Source organism: Tenrec ecaudatus, chromosome 11 (genome assembly GCF_050624435.1).
Source record: "Tenrec ecaudatus isolate mTenEca1 chromosome 11, mTenEca1.hap1, whole genome shotgun sequence".
NCBI lineage: Eukaryota > Metazoa > Chordata > Mammalia > Afrosoricida > Tenrecidae > Tenrec > Tenrec ecaudatus.
The window spans coordinates 90,589,892-90,615,207 of NC_134540.1; the positions used below are offsets into that span (position 1 = coordinate 90,589,892).

At 44.8% G+C, this 25,316-nt stretch overlaps 1 protein-coding gene across 1 annotated transcript in view; it reads left to right on the plus strand.

Annotated features, from left to right (window-relative positions):
• The window catches only part of CARS2 (cysteinyl-tRNA synthetase 2, mitochondrial), a 97,998-nt gene that overhangs the window by 44,534 nt on the left and 28,148 nt on the right, over positions 1–25,316 (plus strand). Inside the window, exons 8-9 of the mRNA XM_075563426.1 lie at positions 6,317–6,450; positions 9,630–9,697. Coding sequence (XP_075419541.1) covers positions 6,317–6,450; positions 9,630–9,697 — 202 coding nt within the window. The remainder of the gene's footprint in view (positions 1–6,316; positions 6,451–9,629; positions 9,698–25,316) is intronic.

The following is a 25,316-nucleotide window of genomic DNA, read 5'->3' on the forward strand; positions in this document are numbered from 1 at the left end:
ACCGTATATACTCGTGTATAAGCCGAGTTTTTCAGCACAAAAAATGTGCTGAAAAACTGGGGTTCGGCTTATACATGGGTCAGTGGTACCCCAGCGAGGTGTAACATCTCACTGACACCCCCCTCCCCCAGGTAACCGGATGAGCACCTATTATCTCGCGGTGATTGCCATTTCTCAGTTTCTCCGCTGTTGATTCAAAGCCCCGCGGACACTGCATGGCTTTGAATGTTTGTTTACTCACATCTAACCAAGCAGAGCCGTCCTATGACGTGTGTCTTTGAATAAGCCTTTTAAAGATCGCGTGTGAAGGATGTGGCATGAATGGATGGCATCTGGTCAAGCCCGATTAACAAGAGGAGGAAATCTCATGAAGCCTGACATAGAGTTAATAATAGCAAAGTGGGTTCGAGATGCATGGGAAGACATTCCAGAAGACACGGTGCGACATGCCTTCCAGAAATGTAGTATTAGTAATGCTATGGATGGCAGTGAAGACTGCGCTTTGTATGAAAATGACAGCAGTGATGGTGATCACGGCGATCTCAGTGAGGACAGCGGCTATGATGATGGTGATGACGGCGATCTCAGTGAGGACAGCGTCTATGATGACCTCACACCAGCTGAAGCTCTGCATTGGGATACGGATGAGGAGGAGGAATCCAGTTTTGAAGGATTTTAACTCTTTACATTTTAGCTTGGTTGCTGATTGAGCTCAGGGAATAGTACTCTTAAGGTATCATTGTTGATACCTTATTGCTTTTTGTTGAACCTATTTTCCACATACCGTGCTGGTTTACTAATGCTAAATGACTTGTCCTTTTATTAATGTTTTTTATTTAAAATAAATATTTAAGTACATTACTCCACTGATGTCTCAATTTTTAGTAATTTTATTGTCATTTCTTTTGATTACTGAAACTCACCAATAGCTTCTGCATTTTCCACCCTAGGCGTATACTCGAGTCAACCAGTTTTTCTGGTTTCCCAGGTAATAATTAGGTATCTCGGCTTATACTCGGGTCGGCTTATATTCGAGTATATATGGTAAGTGCCCAGAGGTACCCCACTCCAGTAAACCTCAGCCTCAAGTCACTCCGCTCCACTTCTGGGGGTCAGCAAGTCCAATTTCCCCAATTAAGTGCCCAGAGGCACCCCACTCCACAAGCGAGCCTCCTGCATGAAAGCACTGGTCTTAACCTGTTCCATGGGTTGGGAATTCTGTCGCTCTCTTCCGTGTTCTGGCTGCAGGTTCTGCTGCCGCTGCTCCTCCGGTGGTGTAGCTCTCTTCTGGATCCAGGAGGTTTGCTGTGCACGCAGGGATCTCAGAGGACACGCCCCACACCTGGCTCTTGCTAGTAATGAGATCCCTCCTCCTGCTTCCCAGAGGGCGCATTTCCTACACAGCAGGATGCCAATCCAAGGAATCCTGTTTGCACTCACTCACTGGGGAAACCTACCAGTATCTCCCCCTCCCCTTCCCCACACCTCTTAACTGGGAAAGGTAATTATTTGGTGGGAGTTTCAGCTTTGGCCAGAAGAGGTACAGTAATGCCGTCCCCCCCTCCTGCAACAGCTAGGCAGGATGTTATTGTACTCCTTGCATAGAGTCCTTTGTGCCTCGAGTGGCCGTATAAGTAGAGTAGAACTCCCCAGAGGGACTCCAACGCTATCACCTTCTAGAAGCAGACTGCCGAGCTGTTCTCCCACCGAGCAACGGGCAACGGGTGGGTTTCCACTGCTGCCCTTCTGGGTAGCAGGTGAGCGGTTCACCTCTGTGCCCCCAGGGCTCCTGATGTGTTACTAGAGAATGCTTTAATTTTGCATCTGGTCTTTTAACATTTTTTAAAATTTAAATTAGCTTTTCAATTCTTATGGTTTTAGACTGACAAAACGTCAATAATGGATTTTTTCCAAGAATTTTTTGACGTCCCCTTGTGTTTCCTTGTAATGTCTCCTTAGTCTCCTCTTGTCTATGACAGTTTCTCATAGGTCTCTTATTTTATGGTCCTGAGTGCCTTGAACAGCTCTGGTGGCCTTGTGGCCCCTAAGGTCTGTAAGGCCGCTGTGTCAGACCAGCAGCCGCTCCTTGGGATAAACAAGGATAATCTCAGAGACTCACTGGGGCAGCTTCTCGCTATCCTAGAGGGTTGTCATGAGTTTGCATCCACTAGATGGCAGTGGGTCAGGGTCCCTGCATTGGCCTCGTCTGACTTTTTTCCTCACGGTTGTGGGTTTGGGGAGTGAAAAGCAGAGGTGAAATGCCCTCCTTATCATATGGCACCCAAGTAAAATTCTAATCAGGATGACTAATCTGGAATAAGTTGGTTAGTTTTTTGGTTTTGAATGTATACTCTTTTTTTAGTGTATAAGAACGAGCTTTATATCAAGAAATAATTATATATAAAAAAAATCCCAGCCCAGTGCAGCCCAAATTCATAAGTCCACAAGTCCCCCTTCAGGCTCATGTAGCCACATGCAGTGATGCAGAATGCAGGAAGATCACAGGCTGGCGGGTACGAAGTCACGTAGATCCAATGGCGCTGTGAGCATCCCAGAGCTCTGGCTGGCTCCCGAGTGGCCCCCAGCAGGAAGGTAAAGGTAGACAGTGTACACACACTCTCGTTTTCATTTCATCCTTGCTACATATTCCACTCGGGGTCGACTGTATTCAATAGTAACTTGGATTTGTCCCTTTTTTCTTTTGTTTGTGGTTTTTGTAAGTTGGGTATGTAGTTCATTTATTTCTGTTTTTATTCAATTTTCTAGTTTTCATATATCTTTGCTTCTTGTAATTTTATTTTTTAAATGGTTAACGAATTTGAAAGCCCAACTCTCCAGAAAGCCGTACTCTGTCCTCGCCCTTTTGTCCTTCTTACAGGTTTGTCAGCGGTCCTTTCCTGAGTGCTTATTGGTTAGCCACTTGGTATAAAAGCAAACAAAAGATAGGCCTCCCACTTATGCTTTTGCACTTCCTATTCTTTGAACTCTTCTGTTTTCATTTAACAATAAGCCACTTGTGTGTCATTTGCTATACGTCAGTTCATAGAGCTTGCCCGCTTTTGATTCTGTGGCTTCAGGCTGCCGTATCGTGTGGATGTGCTTTTGTTTATGTCATCAGTTCAGGAGGTTACATGCTATGTACCCAATGTTGTTAGAAGGGCTTGGTTGTCCACAGTAGATTATATCTATACCATAGAATTGATCACATTCTGTTAGCTCACATCATGGCGGATTACTAGGCCTCAGTTTCCTCACCACTGAGAATCCGGGCTCAGCCAAGCGGACACAAACCTATTTATCACAAGTATTATTATGAACTTTAATATAATTGATGCATTTAGTTTACCACACCACTCTTCACTTAGGCTCCTGGTTAGGCTCCAAAAACGCAGACCACCAATGAAAATCGTCTTGATGTAAAAATGGAGGATAGCTCTATCCGTTCACAAACAGAGGTAATCAGATCGTTATACAACCACCACATTGCGTCTGCGCATAACTACCGAACCACTGAAAAGCATGGCCGCCCTAGCTGGCACCTAATTTTGCCATTACAGCTTGGGTTATTCTCACCTTGCTCTTTGGCATATGTTGCTGCCATGATGTGTTGTCAATGCCCAGAACCGTTTTTTTCTTTCACTTTTATTGTAAATACAGTTGTCAGATAACAAGATAGTGGGTAAGGGAGGAACTGGTGTGCAGACATTTCAATAACCAGTGGTTAAAATTAGAAACATAACAAAGTATGATTAAGGTGAAAATGACAAACTGCAAGACAACTACAAAATGTTCAAAATATCTGTGGAAAAATTGTATTTCAATTGTATTTTTTCATGAACTTTCTGAAGTCCCCTCATAGGTCAGTTAAACCCAGTGCCACTGAGTCAGTTCTGAGTCATCCTGAACCTTCGATCTTCAGGTTCATGCTGAGTGCTTAACCACTGCATCTCCAAGTGCCTTGACAAACTATTAGCAACACCAAAACTTTTAAGCCCAGCAAATCCAATCAACTTCGAGACTGTCATTACATGAAATGCTTCTTTCTTCTGGTTAGATGTAAACATGAATGGGAATAGAGATAATCATCTCCTTAGAGCCAGCCCTCGGCCAAGTGTCCTATTCATGATCCCAAAACTGGTTTGGTTGTCAGTCCTACTTAGGTTCCATCCATTCTTCCGGGCAGGAACGTCTAGAGCCCCACAGCTTACCCGTCTACATTTTGTTCGTTATATTTAAGACCAAAGAGGAATTCCACTTTCCCCCCAAAGCCTTTCCCTGATACCCTCACCTGTGGTTCCTTTGGAAATGGATCCAGCAAACTCCCGAGTCCTCAAAAGCTGCTGTTTATATGAAGCATAGGTCTGGTTTTCATTAAAAGACAAGCAAAACTACATCCAGCCCCCAATTACATCTGCATTTGTAAATGTTTAATGGTTTAACCGTGGACTGTAGGGTTGAAAAATTGGGCTCTAAAATATAACTTATTAGATTCAAATCATTTCTCTGAAGTACATTTAGAATGTAGTAAATTTCAATGGTAATGTTGTTAAATGGTTTTGTTGAAAAAAATCTAAATAATGAAAATAGACCCATTTCTTCTTAACCTCTTTTCTCATTTCACAAGAGTCCTGACAGACCAGGCAAGAATAGCGACTAATTCAATGAACACCCATGGACCTACACTTGGTCTTTAGTAAACCTTACCATGTTTGTTTCTGACCTTCCAAGAAACAAACTGATCCTTACAAGTAAAGGTGAGGTTTCTGATGTTCTCCTTCCAAATTCTGCCTCTCCCATTTCACCGTGGTGATCACTCTTTCCTTCAAAGTATTTTGAATTTTAAGTACTTTTAGAGATGCCCTTAACAAAAAAAACCACCCAAAATTAAACTAAATTCACTGCCTTCCAGGAGATGACGACTCACAGTGACCCTGTAGGACAGGGTAGAACTGCGGCTGTGATTTCTCAAGGCTCTAACTTTTTACGGGAGTAGATAGTCCTGTCTTTTCCCCTCTGAGCAGCTGGTGGTTTTGAACCATGAACCTTGGGGATTGAAGCCCTTATCGATACTCGGGAGCCCACTGGTGAGGATGTAAAAGTAATGTGCACTCTGGGCTGCTGCTCTGTGTTTTGGGGGTGGCTGGTGTGTGTGTGCAGAGTTTCCTAGGCACGGGGAGCCAGACTGGTAGGAGCAGAGCCGCCGCCTTCAGCAGGAAGGCAAAGGAGCTCTGATGGCTGTGGCAGCCATCCATCCGTAAGCTATTTGGACAGTTGTCCGCATCCCACTCTTGTTGGCTCTCTGCTGGTGGAGGCTGCACTTCCTCTAGTGCTCAGAGCTCTGTATCCGTCTGCATCCCCTCCGTTCCATGAATCTCTTTGCCACCGAGTACATTCTGATTCAGCAAACTGTCAGCCTTTTGGTTAGTAGTTGAGCCTTAACCACTGTATGGCCTCAGTCGGTCTGCCCTGTTGAGTTTTTCTATTGTTGTTGCAATGTTTGCATTTTCTGAACTGCCTTCCAGTTCACCTTGACTGGTCACGGTGAACAGAGAATGCGTTTTCGTGAATGCTCCGGTGACAAAGCGGTATAGATTGTGAATGGTCTGTCCAATTCAATTTCTCCTACCAGCCCTGTTAATATTAGTGTGCAGTTTTGTAGAATAAGTTCTTTGGGGAATGTACAGCATAATGTGGAAGGAGAAATCCCTGAAGCTGAAATAGGTTATTCTGTATCCCATGACACAATGACTCGTATATAATGGCTAAATAGTTAAAATCTGAAAGACAATAGAAAAGTCTCTTGTTCTGTAGTTTGATCTCTTGGTAAATAGGCTCTGCTTACTGAGGCTTTAAAAAGGTGATTTGTGTAAGTGCTTAGCCATGTATTGTAGCGGGTCACAAAGTGGGCAGTCAGCACCAGGCGGACAGTGGGATGATGGGGAGGCTGCAAGAGCAGATGCCTGTACTTTATCCTGGATTGTGGATAAAGGTGTTTAATTTTCCAGGAGGTGCTGAGTCATCTCCTTTTCTTGTTTGAACAGGGGGTGGTAGGCCAAATACTTTGGGAACCTACGATGTATTCTATCTGGAGCAAAGGCTTTTCAGTAGGAGGAAACCCTATGAATTAGGGCCTTTATGAGCAAGTAAAACTAGAATTTCAGTTTTAAATTTCAAATGATCATGCACATTGATTTAAAATTGAAATTATTTTTTTTATTCACAGCATTAAAAAGTGAGGGACTTGAGTGTAAAATACAGTTTGGAAATATATCTTGTTTGATTGAATTGCTTTCCTACATCGTTCTGTTTCTTGCAGTTTGGTGTTTGGAAGTCAATTGGATATCCATTCAGGTGGGATCGATTTAGCTTTTCCGCATCATGAAAATGAAATAGCACAGTGTGAGGTCTTCCATCAATGCAAGCAATGGGGAAATTATTTCCTGCATTCTGGTAAGTAAATGACTTCAAATGAGTTTTTTCTATTGGATTCTGGCTTTATTGGTAAAACAATTACATTAGAAAACACATATAGAATCTGGGGTCCTATAGGCTGGAAGATAAACAAGGGGCCACCTAACTGAGAAACAATAAAGCCTACATGGAAGAAGCACACCACCCTGTGAGATCACAAGGCATCGAAAGGATCAGGTATCAAAGACCAAGAAAAAAATCATAGCATTGTAAATGGATCTCCAATTGACTTCCAAACACCAGACAGCAAGAAGTAGAATGATGTAGGAAAGTAATTCAATCAAACAGTATATTTGGTAAAGGCCATGGGGCCAGAATGAAGCAGTTTTATAATTCGTTTTATTTTTATTAGGGGCTCATACAACTCCTATCACAATCTATACATTATTATTCTTTTTAAGAAGGAACAATGAAAGTATTAGAGAAGGAAGATAAAGAATTTTTGTTAGTGACGGGGTTTGGGAATGCAGGCAACCGGTGTTTAAAATATAGTAGGTTATGATTCCTGTTTAAGTTCTTTAATTAAGAAAATTAGATTTCTTACCTGTAGGTTAATATTAAATACTGAGCTGTTCCATTTTCATGGTATGTGTTAGATTCCATGACCAGCATAGTAAGTGTTCATATGAGGAGCCCTGTTGGTATAATGGTCATGAGTTGGGCTGGTAACCACAAGGTCAGTAGTTCCAAACCACTAGCCGCTCTGTGGGTCAAAGATGAGGCTTTCTACTCCTGTAAAGAGTTACAGTCTCAGAAACGTTCGGAGGCAGTTCTAGCCTGCCATATAGGGTCACCAAGTCGATGGCAGTAAGACTGTGTTCTGAAGGGTTCCTTTGCGTTTCTTCATCAAGGTGAAAGGATAGGGCTGCTTCATCGAAGTGAAAGTACACCCTCCACCTTGACTCTTGAGTACTAACGATTACTGATGATTAACATTACTCTGTCTCTGTGCCCTGAGGTGAGGTACCTCCCTTCTTTGGAATGGCCGACTCTTTTTTGCAAGGCCTTCAGGTGGTCTAAAAATTTAAAAAAGCAGAAAGCTGGCTGAATAGTTATGTTTATGGGCCTAGTAGCTGCTACCTTGTACTCCACTTCTTCTGTTTCCTTTGCTAGAACTTTACCCATAACCAGAATCCACTTTATTCCTGCTGTTGACTTATAAGGAGGCCTCAAATAGTTCATGGGAAAATTCCATTTTTTGTTGAGAGCCCCCTCCTAGGCTGCTAGGTGGATTTCACGACAAAGAGGATGGAAAGCCTGATGATTGAGCTTTCGTTTCCGGGAGTACTCGGGTGGGAAGGGTAGATGGATACTGCCTGTGGGGCAGAGTACCACAAAAATGACTGCTCAGGGAACTCTCTCATTTCTAGTAGCCAGGTGCCCACCCTTTACTTTAGAAATCATGTGAAATAGAAGCCTGCTTTCCTTTGGCCTGAGTTTTATCCTTAGCAGAGTAAATATGGACAGTCCATTGACTCAATGGCACTGAATTAGACATGGAGAAGTTGTTGAAATTGCAGAGTGTTTTTTTTTTGCCACAATTAAAAAATTCCACGGATAACAATGTGTAAAAGGAAGAAGAAAACAATCTAAAATTGATTGTGGTAGGTAATGCTTGTACAACTCTTTAATATGATTGTATTATTGAATTGTATGACATGTAGAGGAAGTGTCAATAAAACTGTGAGGAAAAACAACAACAACAACAACAGCCAGTCATTTTGAGGAAAAATCCTCAGGGGCCTTTACTCTGAAGCGCTGCATCTCAGAAATGGAAATACTTACTGTCTGAGATTCGGTAGCACACATTGCCGTGCTCTCTGTCCAACATGAGATAGCGTAAGATCCCCTGCAGATGCTTTCACTGCATGTTGCTTCTGGAGCAGGTTAGGATTTACTAACAAAAGGGAATGGGCAAGTCCTCTAGGAAAGCGTGGATCTGGGGAATGGAAAAGATAACTTAGCGGTGCTCACCCTCAGCTTCCTCCTGCTCTGTGAATTAGCAGTGGGGAGTCGGGATATAGCAGGCAGCCGGTCTTGTTTATCTTGGAACTTGGGGACAGGAAAATGTGTTTCTGTTTGTGTTTTGTTGTCGTTCCGATGACTGTTGGTCATGTAATAAGACAATAGGAATCTTCTTCCTACCGCTTTAGGCCTGTCCTGGATAAACAACAGCCTCTTGCCACCTAAGAGAAGTAATGTGCGTTTCCTCACTGGATGAAAGCTAGAATTCAGTAGTCAGATGTGTGTTTCTGTGTGCGCAGACATTGTCATAAAAGAAAAGAAAATGTTGTGCTTGGTGTATACGACACATTTTGTAGAATTCATATATTCAGCTTTACATTTATTTTTGGACGCCACATTGTAATCAATTCTCAGGGGGATAAAACGTCGGGGGCTGGTGTGGGCCACTTATTATTCCTGAAGTCCTGTCAGAAAATGAGGAACGATCTTCTGGTCACAAAGGAAAGACTCTGGGTTGGAAATAAATCTTTTAAAAGCATAGTCTAAGTCCAGGCTCAGATTTAGAAGTACACCTTAAATTGATTTGGTTTCTCTCCTGTCTTTCATTGTATGTAGGAGTTAAAATAATGGCCCAGTCTTGATAAATCTGTGAAAACAAACTGTAATAAAAAATCAAATTAATCATCTTCAGAGACCCACAAGCTCAACTCTGCAGTTCTGAACTGCTGTAAACAAGTTTTTATTGCTATCACTTTGTTGCTAAAATGAAAGATTTGTCCTTTTTTTCCCCCCCCAGGTCTGAGTTACAATAGAGGGGGGAAAATTATGGAGTGTTGCCCTCCATGCCACGGTTACCTGAGTCTATTTTTCTCAGAGTTCTGGGTCTGCCAGTTGTACCACGGGCCACGGCTTATTGCCTCCCCATTGTGTGCCCCTGGTGTACCCGAGGTCTAGGGTCAGATCTGCATGGTGATTTTTTTAGGGAAAACTTACACACCAGTATACACATGGGGTTTTATAAGGGTTTTTTATGAGGCTGCCCGGATGGGTCTGTGTCTTTACAAGATCAGGGTCTAATCCCAGCCCTGTGGCTCACAAGTCGAGCTTGAGGAATATTTTTTTATCTTCCGTGTATGAAAGAGTCCCTTTCCCCCAACCCAGTGCAGAATTAACTGCTTTTGTTTTTGTTTCAGGGCATTTGCACGTGAAAGGCAAAGAAGAAAAAATGTCCAAATCCCTGAAAAACTACGTTACTATTAAGGTACTGTGACGTGAGAAGTGTATTTTTCAGCCATGCATGTTCTAGGCACAAAAACAGTTGCCGTTTCACCTTCTTCACATTTAGTGCCATGAGTTGTATTCACCGTGCTGTTCAGCCATCACCATTAACCGTTTCCAAATGTTCCCATGATCCTGAAGAGAAAGCCGCTCATGTGGTAATGTGCTTTCTGTATTGTCTGAGTTGCTGACGGTCTGCTGGATCTCCTGTCAAGGCTCAGGCATGCTAGGAGAACCACAAACACATCTTAGTTCCCCGAGTTCTCCAAACTGCTTACCCTCTAGCCCGGTCCTGTCTGTCCAACCTCCCAATTGAAAGGGGTCTTGATTTCTAAAGGTCCCAGGTGGGGTTAACCCATAGTTAATGCCCTAGGCTAGCGGTTTTCCACCTGTGGGCTGTGACCCCTTTGGGGGTCAAACAACCCTTTCACAGGGGTCACCTAATACTCCCTGCCTATCGGATATTTACATTATGATTCATAACAGTAGCCAACTTACAGTGATGAAGTAGCAACAAAAATTAATGTTATGGTTGGGGGTCACCACAACATGAGGAACTGTACGAAAGGGTCGAGGCATTAGGAAGGCTGACAACCACTCCAAGATTAGCCTCTTGAACCCACCCAGCTGTGTCTTGGAAGAAAGAGCGAGAGATATATGTGTTTCCATAAATGTTACAGCTAGGAAGATCCTGTGGTTCAGCTGTACTCTGTCGTGTGAGGTCACTGTAAGTCAGAATCCACAGCATCTTCCCAAAGCAGCACAAACTCACAGTGACTCCACGGTGGGTGTTCAACATCCTCTTTCCAGTTGTCTATTTCTTGTTCTCTTTTCTGTTGACTTTTATCTCTTATTCGGAGACTTACACTTTAGTCTTTTACTAGGACTTTATATCTTGAATCATACTCATTAAGGTCCTTCCCTTTCCTTTTTCTGCCCTCTAGGAGGCTACCGGCTGTGGGTTGTTTGTTTGTGTTGCTTGCTTTTAGTCAGGCTAAGAACTGACTGTGGGGTTAGGCATTGGGCTGCTAACTGCAAAGTCAGTGGTTCAAACCCACCAGCTCCTCCAAGGGAGAAAGATGAGGCTGGCTGCTGCTGAAAAGATTTCATCTCAGAAACCCTGCACAGGGCTGGGAGACAGAGCAGACTACCTACAAATACCATTGTGGTGCTGAAGAGTAGGATGTACATTTTCATATGAATGAAAAATGGCTGCAAAAAAAAAGGAGAAAGAAAAACAGCTGTATGAAAGGAGAGCATTTAAAATAAACTTGTTTGCTCCTCTCCTTTGTCTTTCAAAAAACTCAAACTCACCGCCATTCACTTGATGGTAAATCATAGATATCTTTGTCTCTAGGCCTACAATTTTTTTAAAAATCTTGTTTTATTGAGGGCTCATACATCTATCCATGATGCCAAGCACATTTGTACATTTGTTCCTATCATCATTCTCAAAACATTTGCTTTCTATTTGAGGCCCTGGTATCAGCTCATTTTTCCCCTCCCTCCTCGCTCCCGCCTCCCTCAAGAAATCTTGATAATTTATAAATTATTATTATTTTGTCATGTCTTAAACTGTCCAACGTCTCCCTTCACCCACTTTTCTGTTGTCCGTCCCCCAGGGAGGAGGTTATATGTAGATCCTTCTAATCGGTTCCCCCTTTCCACCCTACCCTCTGTCCACTCCCGGTATCGCCCCTCTCACCACTGGTCCTGAAGGGATCATCTGTCATGGATTCCCTGTGTTTCCAGTTCCTATCTCTACCAGGGTACACCCTCTGGTGTAGCGGGATTTGTAAGGTAAGTTGGGATCACGTTAGGGGGTGGAGAGGAAGCATTAAAGAACTAGAGGAAAATCCTCCTTGGGGGACAGACAACAGAAAAGTGGGTGAAGGGAGATGTCGGACAGTGCAAGATGTGACAAAATAATAATTCATAAATTATCAAGGGTTCATGAGGGGGGGGAGTGGGAAGGGAGGGGGAAAATGAGCTGATGCCAGGGGCTTAAGTGGATAGCAAATATTTTGAGAATGATGAGGGCAATGAATGTACAAATATGCTTTACACAAATGATGGATGTATGGAATATGTTGAGTTGTATGAGCCCCTAATAAAACGATTAAAAAAAAACACCAACGAAGAACTAGAGGAAAGTTGTGTTTCATCGTTGCTACACTACACCCCGACTTGCTTGTCTTCTCCCTGTGACCCTTTTGTAAGGGGATGTCCAATTGCCTACAGATGGTCTTTGGGTCCCCACTCCACACTCCCCCTTCATTCACAATGATATGATTTCTTTGATACCTAGGCCTACAAATTTAACTGCTAATTAAATTATCTAGGTTAGTAACTAGACCCTGCTCACCTAAATATTCAACCACTAGAAACAATTACCATCTGATTTAGAATCAAAAGGAGAAAGTTCTTTGTGACATATTTGTAATACTCTATTCTTAGATAAGAAATTTCTCATAATAACCTGTGCAAATTTACTAATATATGGAGAAGTTCAAATGGACATTTCTGTTTCGACAACAGATTCATCAGTTATTATTTTGTCAGTTATTGCTTTATCTATACGTCTATGTTGGATGGTGATGTGTGTGTGCACACTTTGTGTATTTGTGTCTACGTATATTTATTTTTGATGTCAGTGAACCATTTGAGTAAATCCTAGAGACTTCAGGATACATCACCTAAGAGCAAGGGTGCTTTCCTATATACCAAAACACTTAAAAAGCCAGTATTAGTTTATTAACATTATATGCTTTACAGTCTAGATTCCCACTTCTCCTTTTGTCACAAAAAAGATTTTTTTAAATCCGGGATCTAAATTGAACAAAGATTCATGCTTTACATTAGGATATTATATAATCCACAACAGTTTTTCTACTTTTATTTTCTCTTTCACATTGATTTTTGAAGTGATTTGGCAGATGTCTCACAGGACATTGCCTTTTGAATTGCCCGTTGGATTTGGTATCCTTTGGCGACTTCTTCTGTCTCCTGTATTTCCTGTAACTGAAGTCTCAAGGCTTCACTAATTGAATTCAGCTTAAATATTGTTGGCAGTCTATTCAAGTACTCCCTCAATGCAAAAACACTTTGTTCTATTAAAGTGGCATTCCATGATGCTCACCTTCCCAACATGATCACTGAAGACAAAATGGGTGCATAAGCAAATGTGAAGAAAGCTGATGGTGCCCGACTATCAAAAGATATAGCATCTGGGGTCTTAAAGGCTTGAAGATAAACAGGCGGCCATCTAGCTGAGAAGCAACAAAGCCCACATGGAAGAAGCACACCAGCCTGTGTGATCACGAGGTGCTGATAGGATCAGATATCAGGCATCAAAGAACAAAAAAATCATATCATTGTGAATGAGGGGGAGTGGGGACCCAAGCCCATCTGTAGGCAGCAGAAAAGTAGGGGAAGGGAAACATCAGTCAGTGTAAGACAAAAAATAATAATTTATAAATTGTCAAGGGTTCATGAGGGAGGGAGGGAGGAAGGGACGGTAGAGGAGGGAGGGGGGAAATGGTGATATTTGGATACCATGTGGATATCTTGCCCCCCAGTGATCTTTAACCCAATGGTTTAGCATCCATTAATAGGACTCACCTTAATTATTTATTTCAATCGTTGAGTTTGCTTAATTGATGTCCTCTATTTTCCCTCTCTGGGTTGTAATATCCATTGCGAAGACTACTCAGGACTCACAGACAAAAGGAAGATTTAAGGAAGTTAACAAACTGTGATACTAGAGAGAAGTGCTCAGAGTTAAATTGTTTATCAGGACATGTCGCACACAGAGTTCTTCCAGGTCACGCCAAAGGGGCAGACCACTCTGCTCTCTACTGCAACCCAAAGGCATCCAGCTCAGGCTCCACGGGTCAGCAAGCCCAACTTCCCCAGTAAAGTGCCCAGAGGCACCCACGCTGCAGGCAAGCCGGCCTCCTGCACAAAAGCACTCAGCTTTTCTTGCTCAGTGGGTTGGGAAGTCCATCACGCTGTTCCGTGCTCTGGCTTCTGGTTCAGCTACTGCTCCTCTGACGGTATAGCTGTTGTAGGGATCTTGAGTCCAGAGGACTCGCTCCACTCCTGGCTCTTGTCAAAGGGAGATCCCATCCCTCCTGCTTCTCTGAGCCCTCTGAGAAGCAGGAAGACACTGCAGGAAGGCATTCCAGGGGATCCTGTTCACAATTACTCATGGAAGGGTGGGAGGGTGTGTGAGTCAGGCAGTATCTTCCCCCACCTTCTTACCCCTGCAGGGGAAGGTCACTTGGTGGGAGTTAGAGACTTGGGCTCCAAGAATCACATTTGCATCTGATGTTATCAGGAGAGACCAGTCCCTGGGAAAAGAGAAAGACCTTCAGTGATAGGGGTTGACACAGTTGCTGCAGCAGTGGCTTTAAGAAATAGCAGTTGTGTGGATGAGCAGTGTTTGGCTCTGCGGTGCACACGGTTGCTTTGAATCGATCGACGATGGCACCTAACAATAAGAACTATCCTACCATTTCTTTCACATTTGACCCTTAGCTTTGAAGAAAGGGATTTATGTCTTTTTTAAGGAAATTCACTATAGAATATATTTCAGTGCATTATTACTCCTGTATTATCCATTGGTTACTTCTGTGAACCTTTTCGGTGCCCAGAGTATCACATTTCTAGTTTGCGAGGGCTCTTCAGACTGGCCCCAGTGTCTCTCTGGCGTGTCCGTCTTTGCCTTGTATGCTTCGCTGTTTCTGCTCGTGCTTGTGAGCCGGTGCTTTACTTTGCCTGCACCAGACTTCCCATTGCTCACAAGACCTTCTTTTGAGGGTGAAAAGGAACTTTGAAACCAGGGATTGAGCACAATGTATGCTGATCGCCACACTGTGAACTCAGCCAGGGAGAAGAAAACAATTCCATACATATGAAGTGAGTATTTTGCGTAATTGTGGTATTAACCTCTGATTCTAGTATAACAATCCCTGATTTACAAAAAATTTTATTAAAAGATCATTTTATTGGGGGCTCTTACAGCTCTTATAACATTCCACATATCATTTGTATCAGGCACATTTGTACATATGTTGCCATCATTTTCTAGACATTTACTTTCTATCGAGCCCTTGGTATCAGCACCTGCCCCCCCCTGAACTATGGTCAAAGGTGTTTCACTGGAGTTTTTTTTAATAATTAAATTTATTGGGGGCTTGTACAACTCTTATCACAATCCACATATCCATCCATTGTGTCAAGCATATTTGTACATTTGTTGCCATCATCATTCTCTAAACATTTTCTTTCTACTTGAGCCCTTGGTATCAGCTCCTCATTTTTCTCCCTTCCTCTCCGCTCTCCCCTTCCCCCATGAATCCTTTATAATTTATAAATTATTATTATTTTGTCATATGTTGCACCGTCCGACATCTCCCTTCACCCACTTCTCTGCTGTCTGTCCCCCAGGAGGAGACGATATGTAGATCCTTGTAATCTGTTCCCCCTTTCTCCCTCACCTTCCCTGCACCCTCCCGGTAGAAGCACACTCTCACCACTGGTCCTGAAGGGATCGTTTGTCCTGGAGTCCCTGTGTTTCCAGTTCCTATTTGTACCAGTGTACATCCTCCGGTCCAGCCGGATTTGTCAGGTAGAATTGGGATCATGATAGTAGGGGGGAGGAACCAGTTAAGAACTAGAGAAAAATTGTATGTTTCATCATTGCTACACTGCACCCTGACTGGCTTTTCTCCTCCCCGTGACCCTTCTCCAAGGGGATGTCCAGTTGTCCAGATGGGCCCTGGGTCCCCACTCCGCACTCCCCTCATTCACAGTGCTGTGATTTTTCTGGTCTGTTTTAATCTGTGTGGAGACCCTGCACATGGATTTTGGGCTTCCACAGCCTTCTGCAAACCCAGTGTTCAGAACTGAAGTTCTGATAAATTCCCTCCTCACTATTTGACCCTTTCATATAATCCTTGGGTCACACATGCTGATGTGCTGCTTCCATGCAGACTCAGTTGACGCCTTACTGAGATGACTGCTAGTTTGAAGATAAGTGTTGTAAGATACCGGGCGCTATGTTTTCTGGGATATCAACTCGGCTTTATATTTGAAGATATACACCATGAATGTAAGACTTCACTACCAGTCTTACTATATGTAATAAAACTCTTTGTTCATGGCAATTTCATGGAGATATAATTCACATACCATTAATTCATCCTTTGAAAGTATAATATTTAGTGGCTTTTACTTATTCACAGCAATATATTCATTAATTAAAGAATGTTTTCGTCACCCCCCAAAATAACCCCACATTCATTAGCTGTCACACCGCTCACTGTTTCCACTCTCCCAAGCCTTGGCAATCACTCACCTATTTTTTGTTTCTGTGCATTTGCCTGTATTCGTTATTTCCTCTGTCACCTGCTAACTGGCTACCATTGAGTTGATTCTGACTCAGCAACCCGATAGGACAGAGTAGAACCGCTCCCTAGAGTTTTGAAGCCTGTCCATTTTTCCAAGTGTAGACAACCTCATCTTTGGTCTTAATGCTCACCGTGCAGTTCAGAGCCCAAGCGTAACACCCTGTGCCCACTAGAGCACTTCCAGTTACTCTGCTGCTACCTTAAAAACAAAACAAAGCACGCTGCTTACTGTTGTTGAGACTATGCGCAGCACACATGTCCACAGTCCCTTTAAGGACTAAGGTTTGCCTGCTTCAAGCCCTGGTATTTTCAGTCACTTCATGTGCATGTGAAAGTCTGGGCACTCTCTAGTTCATTGCATGCCCGTTAGGCTTGCAGTGTACAACATATGCAATTGCTGCTTTGTATATTTGACTTTCAACTCCTACATTAGAAGAGAAGGTACAAATTAAATGCTCATCAGTACTGGCCTTGACATTAAATTATGCACACCTTCACCAGTATGCCTGCTTTTTACAGCTTTGAGTCACTATCTTGTGTCTTTGCATTTTTACCTGAAGGACTCCCTTTGGCACTTTTTTTTGATAGGAATAATCTGATAGTGAACAAGCTCAGTTTTTGTTTATCGAATATTTCAGTGGCATTTTTGATGAACAGAGAACTCGGTTTGCTCCCCCCCCCCCTCACACACACACACGCGCGCGCGCACGTGCATTTTGGTCCTTTTAAATCATCCTACTGCCTTTCGAACACCTTGGTTTCTAGGGATGTTTTTGTTGGGCTTCTACTCGTATGGAGGCCCCTCCCTGGCATGGGGCTGCCTGCTGCCCTCTTGCTGGTGCTCAGGGCACCTGGGGTGCTTATTTTTATCTTCTAGTTAGGTTTTAATATGTCTTGGTGTACATCTCTTTGAGTTTTTCTCTTTCGGAGTTCATCGATGTCTTGAATGTGTATATTCTTGCCTTTGATCAAATTTTGGTAGTCTTTTATTGTCATTTCTTTAGTTGTTTGGGGGTTGTTGTTTTTTGGCGTGGCAAGTGGTGGCGGTCCCTCTCTTTACCTTGTGGAATTTCTGTGATATGTTTGATGATGTCCCACAAGTGTCTCAAGCTCCATTCTTTTTTATTTTTATTTCTTTCTCTCTGCTTTCAGACTCAGTTTTTTTGTGAGGTCTTATTTTCACTTTCATTGGTCCAGCATCTGCCTGCCCTGACCTGCTGCAGCTCACATCTGGTACTTTGTCCAGCCCTGCTTGCACAGTGGTTAAAGTGCTCTGCTGCTCACCCAAAGGTTGGCAGGTTGAGCCTGCCATCTGCTCCCCTGGGAAGGGATGTGCCAGCCTGCTTCCGAGAAGAGTTGCATCCTTGGAAACCTGTGTCCTTTCAGGTGGCCGTGACTTGGAACCCACGCTCCAGCAGTGGGGAGAGTGGGAGAGTGAATTGTTCACCTAAGTTGTTACACTTTTGAGCTCCAGAGATTTTGTTTGGTTCCTTTTAATAATTTCTTTTTAAAAAATCGTTTTATTGGGGGATGTTAACAGCGCTCATAACAGTCCGGACATCGATTGTATCAAGCATACTTGTACATAGGTTGCCATCACCATTTTCTAAACATTTACTTTCTATTTGAGCCCTTGGTCTCAGCTCTCTTTTTTCCCCTCCCCTTTCCCCTTCCCACCCTGTGACCCTTTGATAAATTATAAATTGTTACTATTTTCATATCTTATACTGACCGCTATCTCCCTTAACCCACACTCCTGTTGTTTGTCCCTGAGGGGGGGGGGTGTTATGTGTTGATCATTGTGATCAGTTCTCCCGTCCTCCCTTCCTCTCCCCTATCTTCTCCATACTCTCCTGGTGTCACTACTCCCATTTCTGTTCTTTTTTTTTCCTCCCCCATTTCTGTTTTTAAGGGGTTTTATCTGACCTGGATTCCATGTGTCATGAGTTCTTATCTGTACCATATATATGCTCTGGTCTAGCCAGTACTGAAAGGGAAGACTGGGGTCATGATAGAGGGGGGTGAGCAAACCTCACAGAACCAGTGGAGTATTGTGTGTTTCATCGGTGCTATACTACACCCTGGTTGACTTGACCCTTCCTTGTGACCCTTCTGTGAGAGGATATCCTGTTGTTTACCGATGGGTTTGGGGTCTCTGCTCCGACCCCCCTTGTTCCCAACAATATGTTTTTTTGGTTGTTGTTTTGGGTCTTCTCATGCCTATTACCAGATTAAATCAACACTTCATGATCTCACAGGCTCGTGTGCTTCTTCCATGTAGGCTTGTTGCTTCCCTGCTTACTTCAAACCTTTAAGACTCCATGGCAATATCTTTTGATAGCTGGGCCCCATCAGCTTTCTTCACCACATTTGCTTATGCACCACATTGCTTATGCTTTGTCTTTAGCGATTATGCTGGGAGGGTGAGCATCACAGAATGCCAGGTTGTTAGAACAAAGTGCTCTTGTGTTGAGGGAGGGCTTGAGCAGAGGCCCAAAGTCCATCCACTTCCTCAATGTATTGCCCTATAAATATATGTACATAGTCCAGTACCTCTATTTTTATGAATGTATATATTTACATAAGTGCACACCTATCCATAGCTCTATCCATAGCTTTGCTTCCTGGATCTTTCCTCGGTTTCCTTTTACCTTCCACCTGCTCCACCATCATGCATGCCCTTCTTCTGCCTCTTAGTAATTCCTCTCAGCTAGACTGCTGTTGCTCCAGCACCCCCAGGATCTCTGCATCCTCCTCATTGTTGATTTTAATGCCCTAATTTTTCTCTGGTCCATGGCGTTGTTTGCTCACCACTACTTTGCCCCACCTTCTCCTCTCCCCAAATCCCTTCAGAACCTTCAGTCTCGTTGCTTCCCATACTTATATAGGCTGGCAAATCAACAATAATGGAGACAAAACAAAAAGTTGGGTGAAAGGAGAAAAAAACAAAACAAAAAAGACCTAGCGACCCCCGCCTCCCCCCAAAAATGACATAATTCCAGGTCTGTCTGTTGATCTTTATGACTATCTCCCCACTGGTCCTGGGGGTTCCGGTAACTGCCCCTCCTGGCCTGAAGTCTATTTTGGGGGCCCCTCAAGGGGTTTGTGGCTTTGCCTAGCTCCCGTTGCTAATCTGCAATGTTCCCTCCTTGGTTCGCCTCACTGGGGGGAGTGGTCAGATCAGACCCACTGCCCACCATGTGTGCCCAGTATTGTCCTCTGTCACGGTATGCTAGAGTGAGGGGACATCATGTCTCGATCCGTTGTCGGCCCTACGCTCCCCTCTGTGCCTTAGCATCTCCGTGCAGGGCCAACATCCTCAGGGCTTGATGTGACAGAAGGGGGTCTAGACCCTCGCACTCTTTCCTTCTTGGTCTGCTTCTGTATGGGCGTGGAGGCAGGCCCTTCTCCCTAAGCTGTAGATGTAGCGTTGTCCTTTGCTGACCTTCGCATCAGGCTTTCCTTGTTCATGCAGTTTCCTAATTCCCTTTAGCTCCTTTTCCATGGCTTCCTTTAGTCGTTGAGCATATTTCAGACAGTTGATCTAATGTCTGACTCGTAGAGCAAACATCCGGACTTTCCTGGGAATGGTGTCTGCCGAACTCATTCTGTGACGGAGCCATCCGCACTGAACAGTCTCCGAATGTTTCCGAGATCATCCTGGGTATCAGAAGGTGGCAGCTCTGGGAATGTGATTCTCCCACGCATTAGGATGGCTGCAGTTAACCTGGTTAAGTCAGCAGTTCTCAAATGCACGGATAACATCTACTATGAAAAGTTCTCCTGCAGGTTGAACGTGAAGAAGTGCTAAGTAAGCAGGGACCTGTACTGTAATAGAGGCTCCGGGGTCTCAAGGGATCTGCTTTCTCCCTGCAAGTGGTCCCTGGGCTGTGGATGCAGGTGGTCTTAGGTCTCATCTAGACAAATGGCTTCCTGCTAGCCTGCCTCGGGCACCCCGTGAGTTCTGAGTGCTCCGGAGGGCTTTATGTGATCACCACCTAATGGCCGTTTGGAGGCAAGTGTCTTCCCCTGGGCCCGAGCGCAGTCCAAGGGCCTTCCAGCAGTCTTTCACAATAGCTGTCACCGTTCACCCTCTTAAGAGGCGCGTGGCTAGGTGGTTAGGTGGAACCAGAGTAGAATGGAAACTTCTGCCATATGAGTAAGAACGGAGCAGGAACACTTTATAAAAAATGAATATCCGCGAAAACCAGCCATGTCTCAAAACCTGATCACCCCAACACCAACATATGCTCTCAGAAGGTCATGGCTGCTGCTTTTTGGGATTCCAAAGGGATCATCCTGACAGATTGTCTGACAGGACACAGGAGGGTCACAGGGCTTTGGGGGAAGAAGTTTGAAGACCATTGAAAACAGCATTGGCGAGGAAGAGGCCAGGAAAGTTCCTCTGAGCAAGTTTGCCATCACAGCAGCGCCCCTGCTCCTTCTACCAGATAAGCCAGGGCTGCCCCATGGGAAAGCTCACCTTCACCACCTCACAACCCTTGCCCCCTAGGACCCCCCTGTTCTCAAACGCAAAGAACATTGAGAAGGGACACAACTTGAGGACGTTCTGACGCCGTGTACATCGACGGGCGCAGGGTCACCGGGCAGGGCCGAGGGACGGCAGCAGCACCCGCAGAAGGGTCAAGACCTTGATGGAGGATAGTCAAGACACAGCAGCTCCGCATTTTGATATTTTTGTTTAAAAAAATGGGCTTCTGTGATTGTTAATAGCAACACTTTTTTACTTAACCCTTTCATAAGCACTCTAGGTAGCAAATCATATAGAAGGAAAATGCACAGCTTGAGTTTCTCTTGAAAAGCATTTTGTACCCATTCATGTTTAATCCGGCAATAATTTATGAAAAGCAAACCAAAGAACAATGATCATGGAGGGAGCAAGCAACCAATAGGGGCGTGGCCTTTGGGAGCTTCTAGCCATAAACCAAATTTATGACAAGCAATAAAGCAGTTAATAGACTGCGCTCTGGGGAATGAGTGTCTAGGAAATAATTCATAAAAGAAAGCAGGATGGCGGTTGCTCCCTGTATGTATGGGGGTGAGGTAGGCATCATCCGCGTGCTCCTGTCCAGGCATAAGCCCAGGATCCACTGAAATCCATCTTACCAAAGCCTCTGCTGGAGAAACTCTGGCCATCATTGCCAGCAGACGCAGGGCCTTATGTAGGGACTCGCTGGCCACTCGGTAGTGTATGCAAATAACTTCAGAGAAGCCTGGGCCAGCGCCACAAACACCGGAAATGACTCAGACCTGGCACAATGGGGAAACGGCTGAGCACACGAAGACATAGGCATGATTTAGTGATAGGGAGTGGGGGTGGGGAAATACAGGTTTGTACTGTTGGGCATGCCCTCTGAGGCTGTGCGGTTTGGGTGTTAAATTGCTATGTGACCAGAATAGAACAGAAACAGTGATCATCTATTACGTTGTAGTATTTGATAAACCATAAAGCCTGAAATGAGAATGTTTGTTGTGTCATTGGTGACATACTGTTTTTATGGTGCATTGACTTGGGAGACTCTATGGCATCTAAAGTGGCCCATTTCCCTTTAATGCTTGGAAGTGGGGGGAAAGAATTCACATGAAGAGAAGCAGTAGGATGTATTACTGCAGGTGGGCATGAGCAAAACTGCGAAAAAATGTAGATGTATACGTTAGATGTGACTGAAGGAAGCCTGGTTGTTGGGGACTGCGGGGACCGGGCCTATAAGTAAGATTCCTTCATGGTTTAGGAAGGAAGTGGCAGGGTTCTTTAGCATCCCTGTGCTCTGGGTCCCTTTGGCACTCTGGAGAAATCTGTGGGTTCCCAAGGGAAGTTCGTTCTATAGAAGCGCAGTAGTACGTGCGCTTGCTAATTAGTTACACTATTCCACAACGTTCAGCTTCCGATCTTAGAACACCAACGCTGCCCAGCAGTAATGACCACAAGTGCTATTCTGAGATCCCTGCAATAGCTGGTAGGTGACCTGAAAATATCTGTGACTTCCAGGGGTGACAAAGTTACAGATCCTCTAAGCCTCCTGCGGCTTGTTGTTTACATCGGCAGTTAAAGAGTATGTCACAGTCGGTTAGAGCAGGGGTTCTCAACCTGTGGGTCGCGACCCCTTGGGGAGGACGGGGGGGGGGGGGGGTTGTCAAACGATCCTTTCATAACAGTAGCAAAATGACAGTGATGAAATAGCCACAAAAATAATTTTATGGTTGGGAGGTCACCACCACATGAGGAGCTGTATTACAGGGTCGCAGCATTAGGAGGGTTGAAAACCACTGAATTCAAGGTTAGTGGAAATAAATAGGTAACATTTTTCTTCTCTAACTTCAGAGGTGCCTGGATTCTATCCACAGGGGCTAGGAGGGCCACAGGCCCCAGCTCCCCTGGGTGAGACTGACTGCCCTCCACCGCCCCTGGCAGTGCCAGGCAGGGAGAGGAAGGCTCCGCAGAGCAGGGGGCTGGACCCACTGTCCTCCCGTTGGAGAGCAGCCTGCACTACAGTGCATTCTCAAACCCTCTGTAAAGGTAGAACCTGGAAGGCTTTGAGCCAAGAAAGTGTCCTTTCTTCCCCCCAACTCAGCAAATAGAGGAACCCTTCCTCCTGTGGGGGGAATGAATGAGGTGGCCAGCCCAGATTTCCATTTCAGGAAATCCCAACTGCCGTCAGCCCTGCTGATGGTGTTCCTTTCTGGTTTCCGTCAGGTTACGTAGACATGCGGTCTTGAAACAGCACTTTGTACCACACAAATATTACATCGCCTTATCATCACTTCAGGGAGCCCTGGGGGAGGGGTGTAGTGGTCTGCAAGGTTAGCAGTTCGAAACCTCCAGCTGCTCAATGGGTGAAAGGTGGGGCTTTCTACTCCCATTAACAGTTTCAGCCTAGAAACTCACAGGGCCAGGCAGTTCTACCTTGTCCTATAAGGTCGCTATGAGTCAGCACCGACTCAATGGCAGTGAGCTTGGTTTGGGTTTTAGAAATACTGGGAGCAAGATGACACTGATCAGCCAGCGGGGTGGTTGGTACCCTGAATGTCCACCTCTGGACGCAGAGCAAAGCTGTCGTAATCTCGTGTGCTTGATTATCCTCTGGACTGTGGCCTGCCTTGGTGCTTCTGTTTACCCGATAGGCCCCTCTATGGCTGGACGTTGAGGCGTGGAGGGGAGGGGGCTCTGAGTTCAGTAACTAAGGCCTCACTCTGGAGGTCCACCAGTCTGTCAGACCAATAAGCCTGGTCTCATGCTTTGATTTGGGAGAGCGGTGAGGCTTTCCCATCAAGAGTTACTGTCTTGGAAAATTATAGACTCATAGGGTCACTGTGGGTTGGAACCAATTCCATGGCCATGAGTTTGGGGTGTTTTGAATGTTTGGCAGTGGCTTTAATTCAGGCCATTGTGCTGTTATTTCGGGGACAGGTAGTGGCCCTGTGTGTGACAGAGGCAGCCTTGCTCCCCCGGCATCTCCTCCTAATCCTGGCCACGCGCGGGTTCGTTTGCACAATGTTCTGATCCACGGGGCTTTCAGTGACTTGTTTTTGGAGGTGGATCCACGTGCCCTGACCTGACAGTAAGTGGTATAGTCAAACACAAGCCTCCACGTATGCCAAACTGACAGTAGCCTGGTCTCTGAATGTGGCAGAGTACCAAGGAGGAGGCCTTGCCCATGTCCCAGTGAGGGGAGGCAGAGGGAAGAGACCTGCCTCTGGACTCGGTTAGCATCAGGCCACATTAGTACCCTCGGCTCAACCGTAAGAGGGTCCAGCTATTCCTTAGGAGGTAAGAGGATGGAAATATATCGAAGCAAGGAACTCATTGGCGGCTCAAGGAGGAGAAAGGCATGACGGAACAGTTGAAGAAGCATTTGAGATAATTAATGAGTAAAATCAGGGTTCTTTTGAGATGCTGGTCCAACATGAATGCAAAGAGAACATGGTCCTCCTCATGGAAGCGCCAGATCGCCTATCTGGTGAGATGGGGGCTCTCCAGAGTAACAGGGCAGGGCTGCAAGGTCACATGTTATAGATGTAACTGAGACCTGGAAGGGTTACTTAAGCTTCTAGCCACCCGTCTGTCATGTGCCCTCATATCCCCACCCTCTCCCCCATCCCCTGCAGCCTGCTTATACAGCTACGAGAGTTCTGGGCTGTCTTTTGTCAATTTTGTCAAGTTGACTTTTTTTACATCTGCATTCAGATAGGTCGGTCTCTGTCTCTGTCTCTCTCTCCCCCCCCCACCCCCCCTCATTTAACAAACTTGCAGTTTGCTTTCCAAACCTGGGGGCCGGAGTGTCTGTGGGTGGGAGGCAGTGTCTTGGAGACGGAGACTTGCTCCTCCCAGGCTGACGGCTCCCAGTCGGCTGCGTGCACAGAACCAGCACCCATCCGGTTGCTGTGGAGTTGCTCTTGACGCACGGCGGCCCCTTGCGTGTCAGAGTAGAACTGTGCTGCACGGGGCTTTCCCTGGCTGACTTTTTGGAAGAGCTTTTCTCTGAGACGCCTCTGGATGGACTTGAATTTCCAGCGTTTCTTTTTCAGTTCGTAGGCAACCAAGTTCACCATTTCTTTCTTTAAAAACAACAACAACAACAACAAACATTTCATTGGGGCTCTTACAACTCTTATCACGATCCATCCATCCATCCATCCATTGTGTCAAGCACATTTGTACATCTGTTGCCATCATCATTTTCAAAACATTTTCTTTCTACTTGAGCTCTTGGTATCAGCTCCTCATTTCCCCCCTCCCTCACCATCCCTCCCTCATGAACCCTTGATAATGTAAAATTTATTATTTTTTTGGTGTCTTACACTGACTGATGTCTCCCTTCACCCACCTTTCTGTTGACCATCCCCCTGGAAGGGAATTACATGTAGATCATTGCATTCAGTTCCTTTTTCTCTTGCCCCCCCCACCTTCCTCTTCCCCTCCTGGTATTGCTATTCTCATTATTGGACTTGAGGGTTTATCTGTCCAGGATTCCCTGTGTTTTGAGCTCTTATCTGTACCAGTGTACAAGCTCTGGTCTAGCCAGATTTGTAAGGTAGAATTTGGATCATGACGGTGAAGGGGAAGAGTCTTTAAAGAACTAGAGGAAAGGTGTATGTTTCAACAGTGCTACTATACAGCACTCTGACTGACTCATCACTTCCTTGTAACCCTTCTTCTTTTTTCTTTTT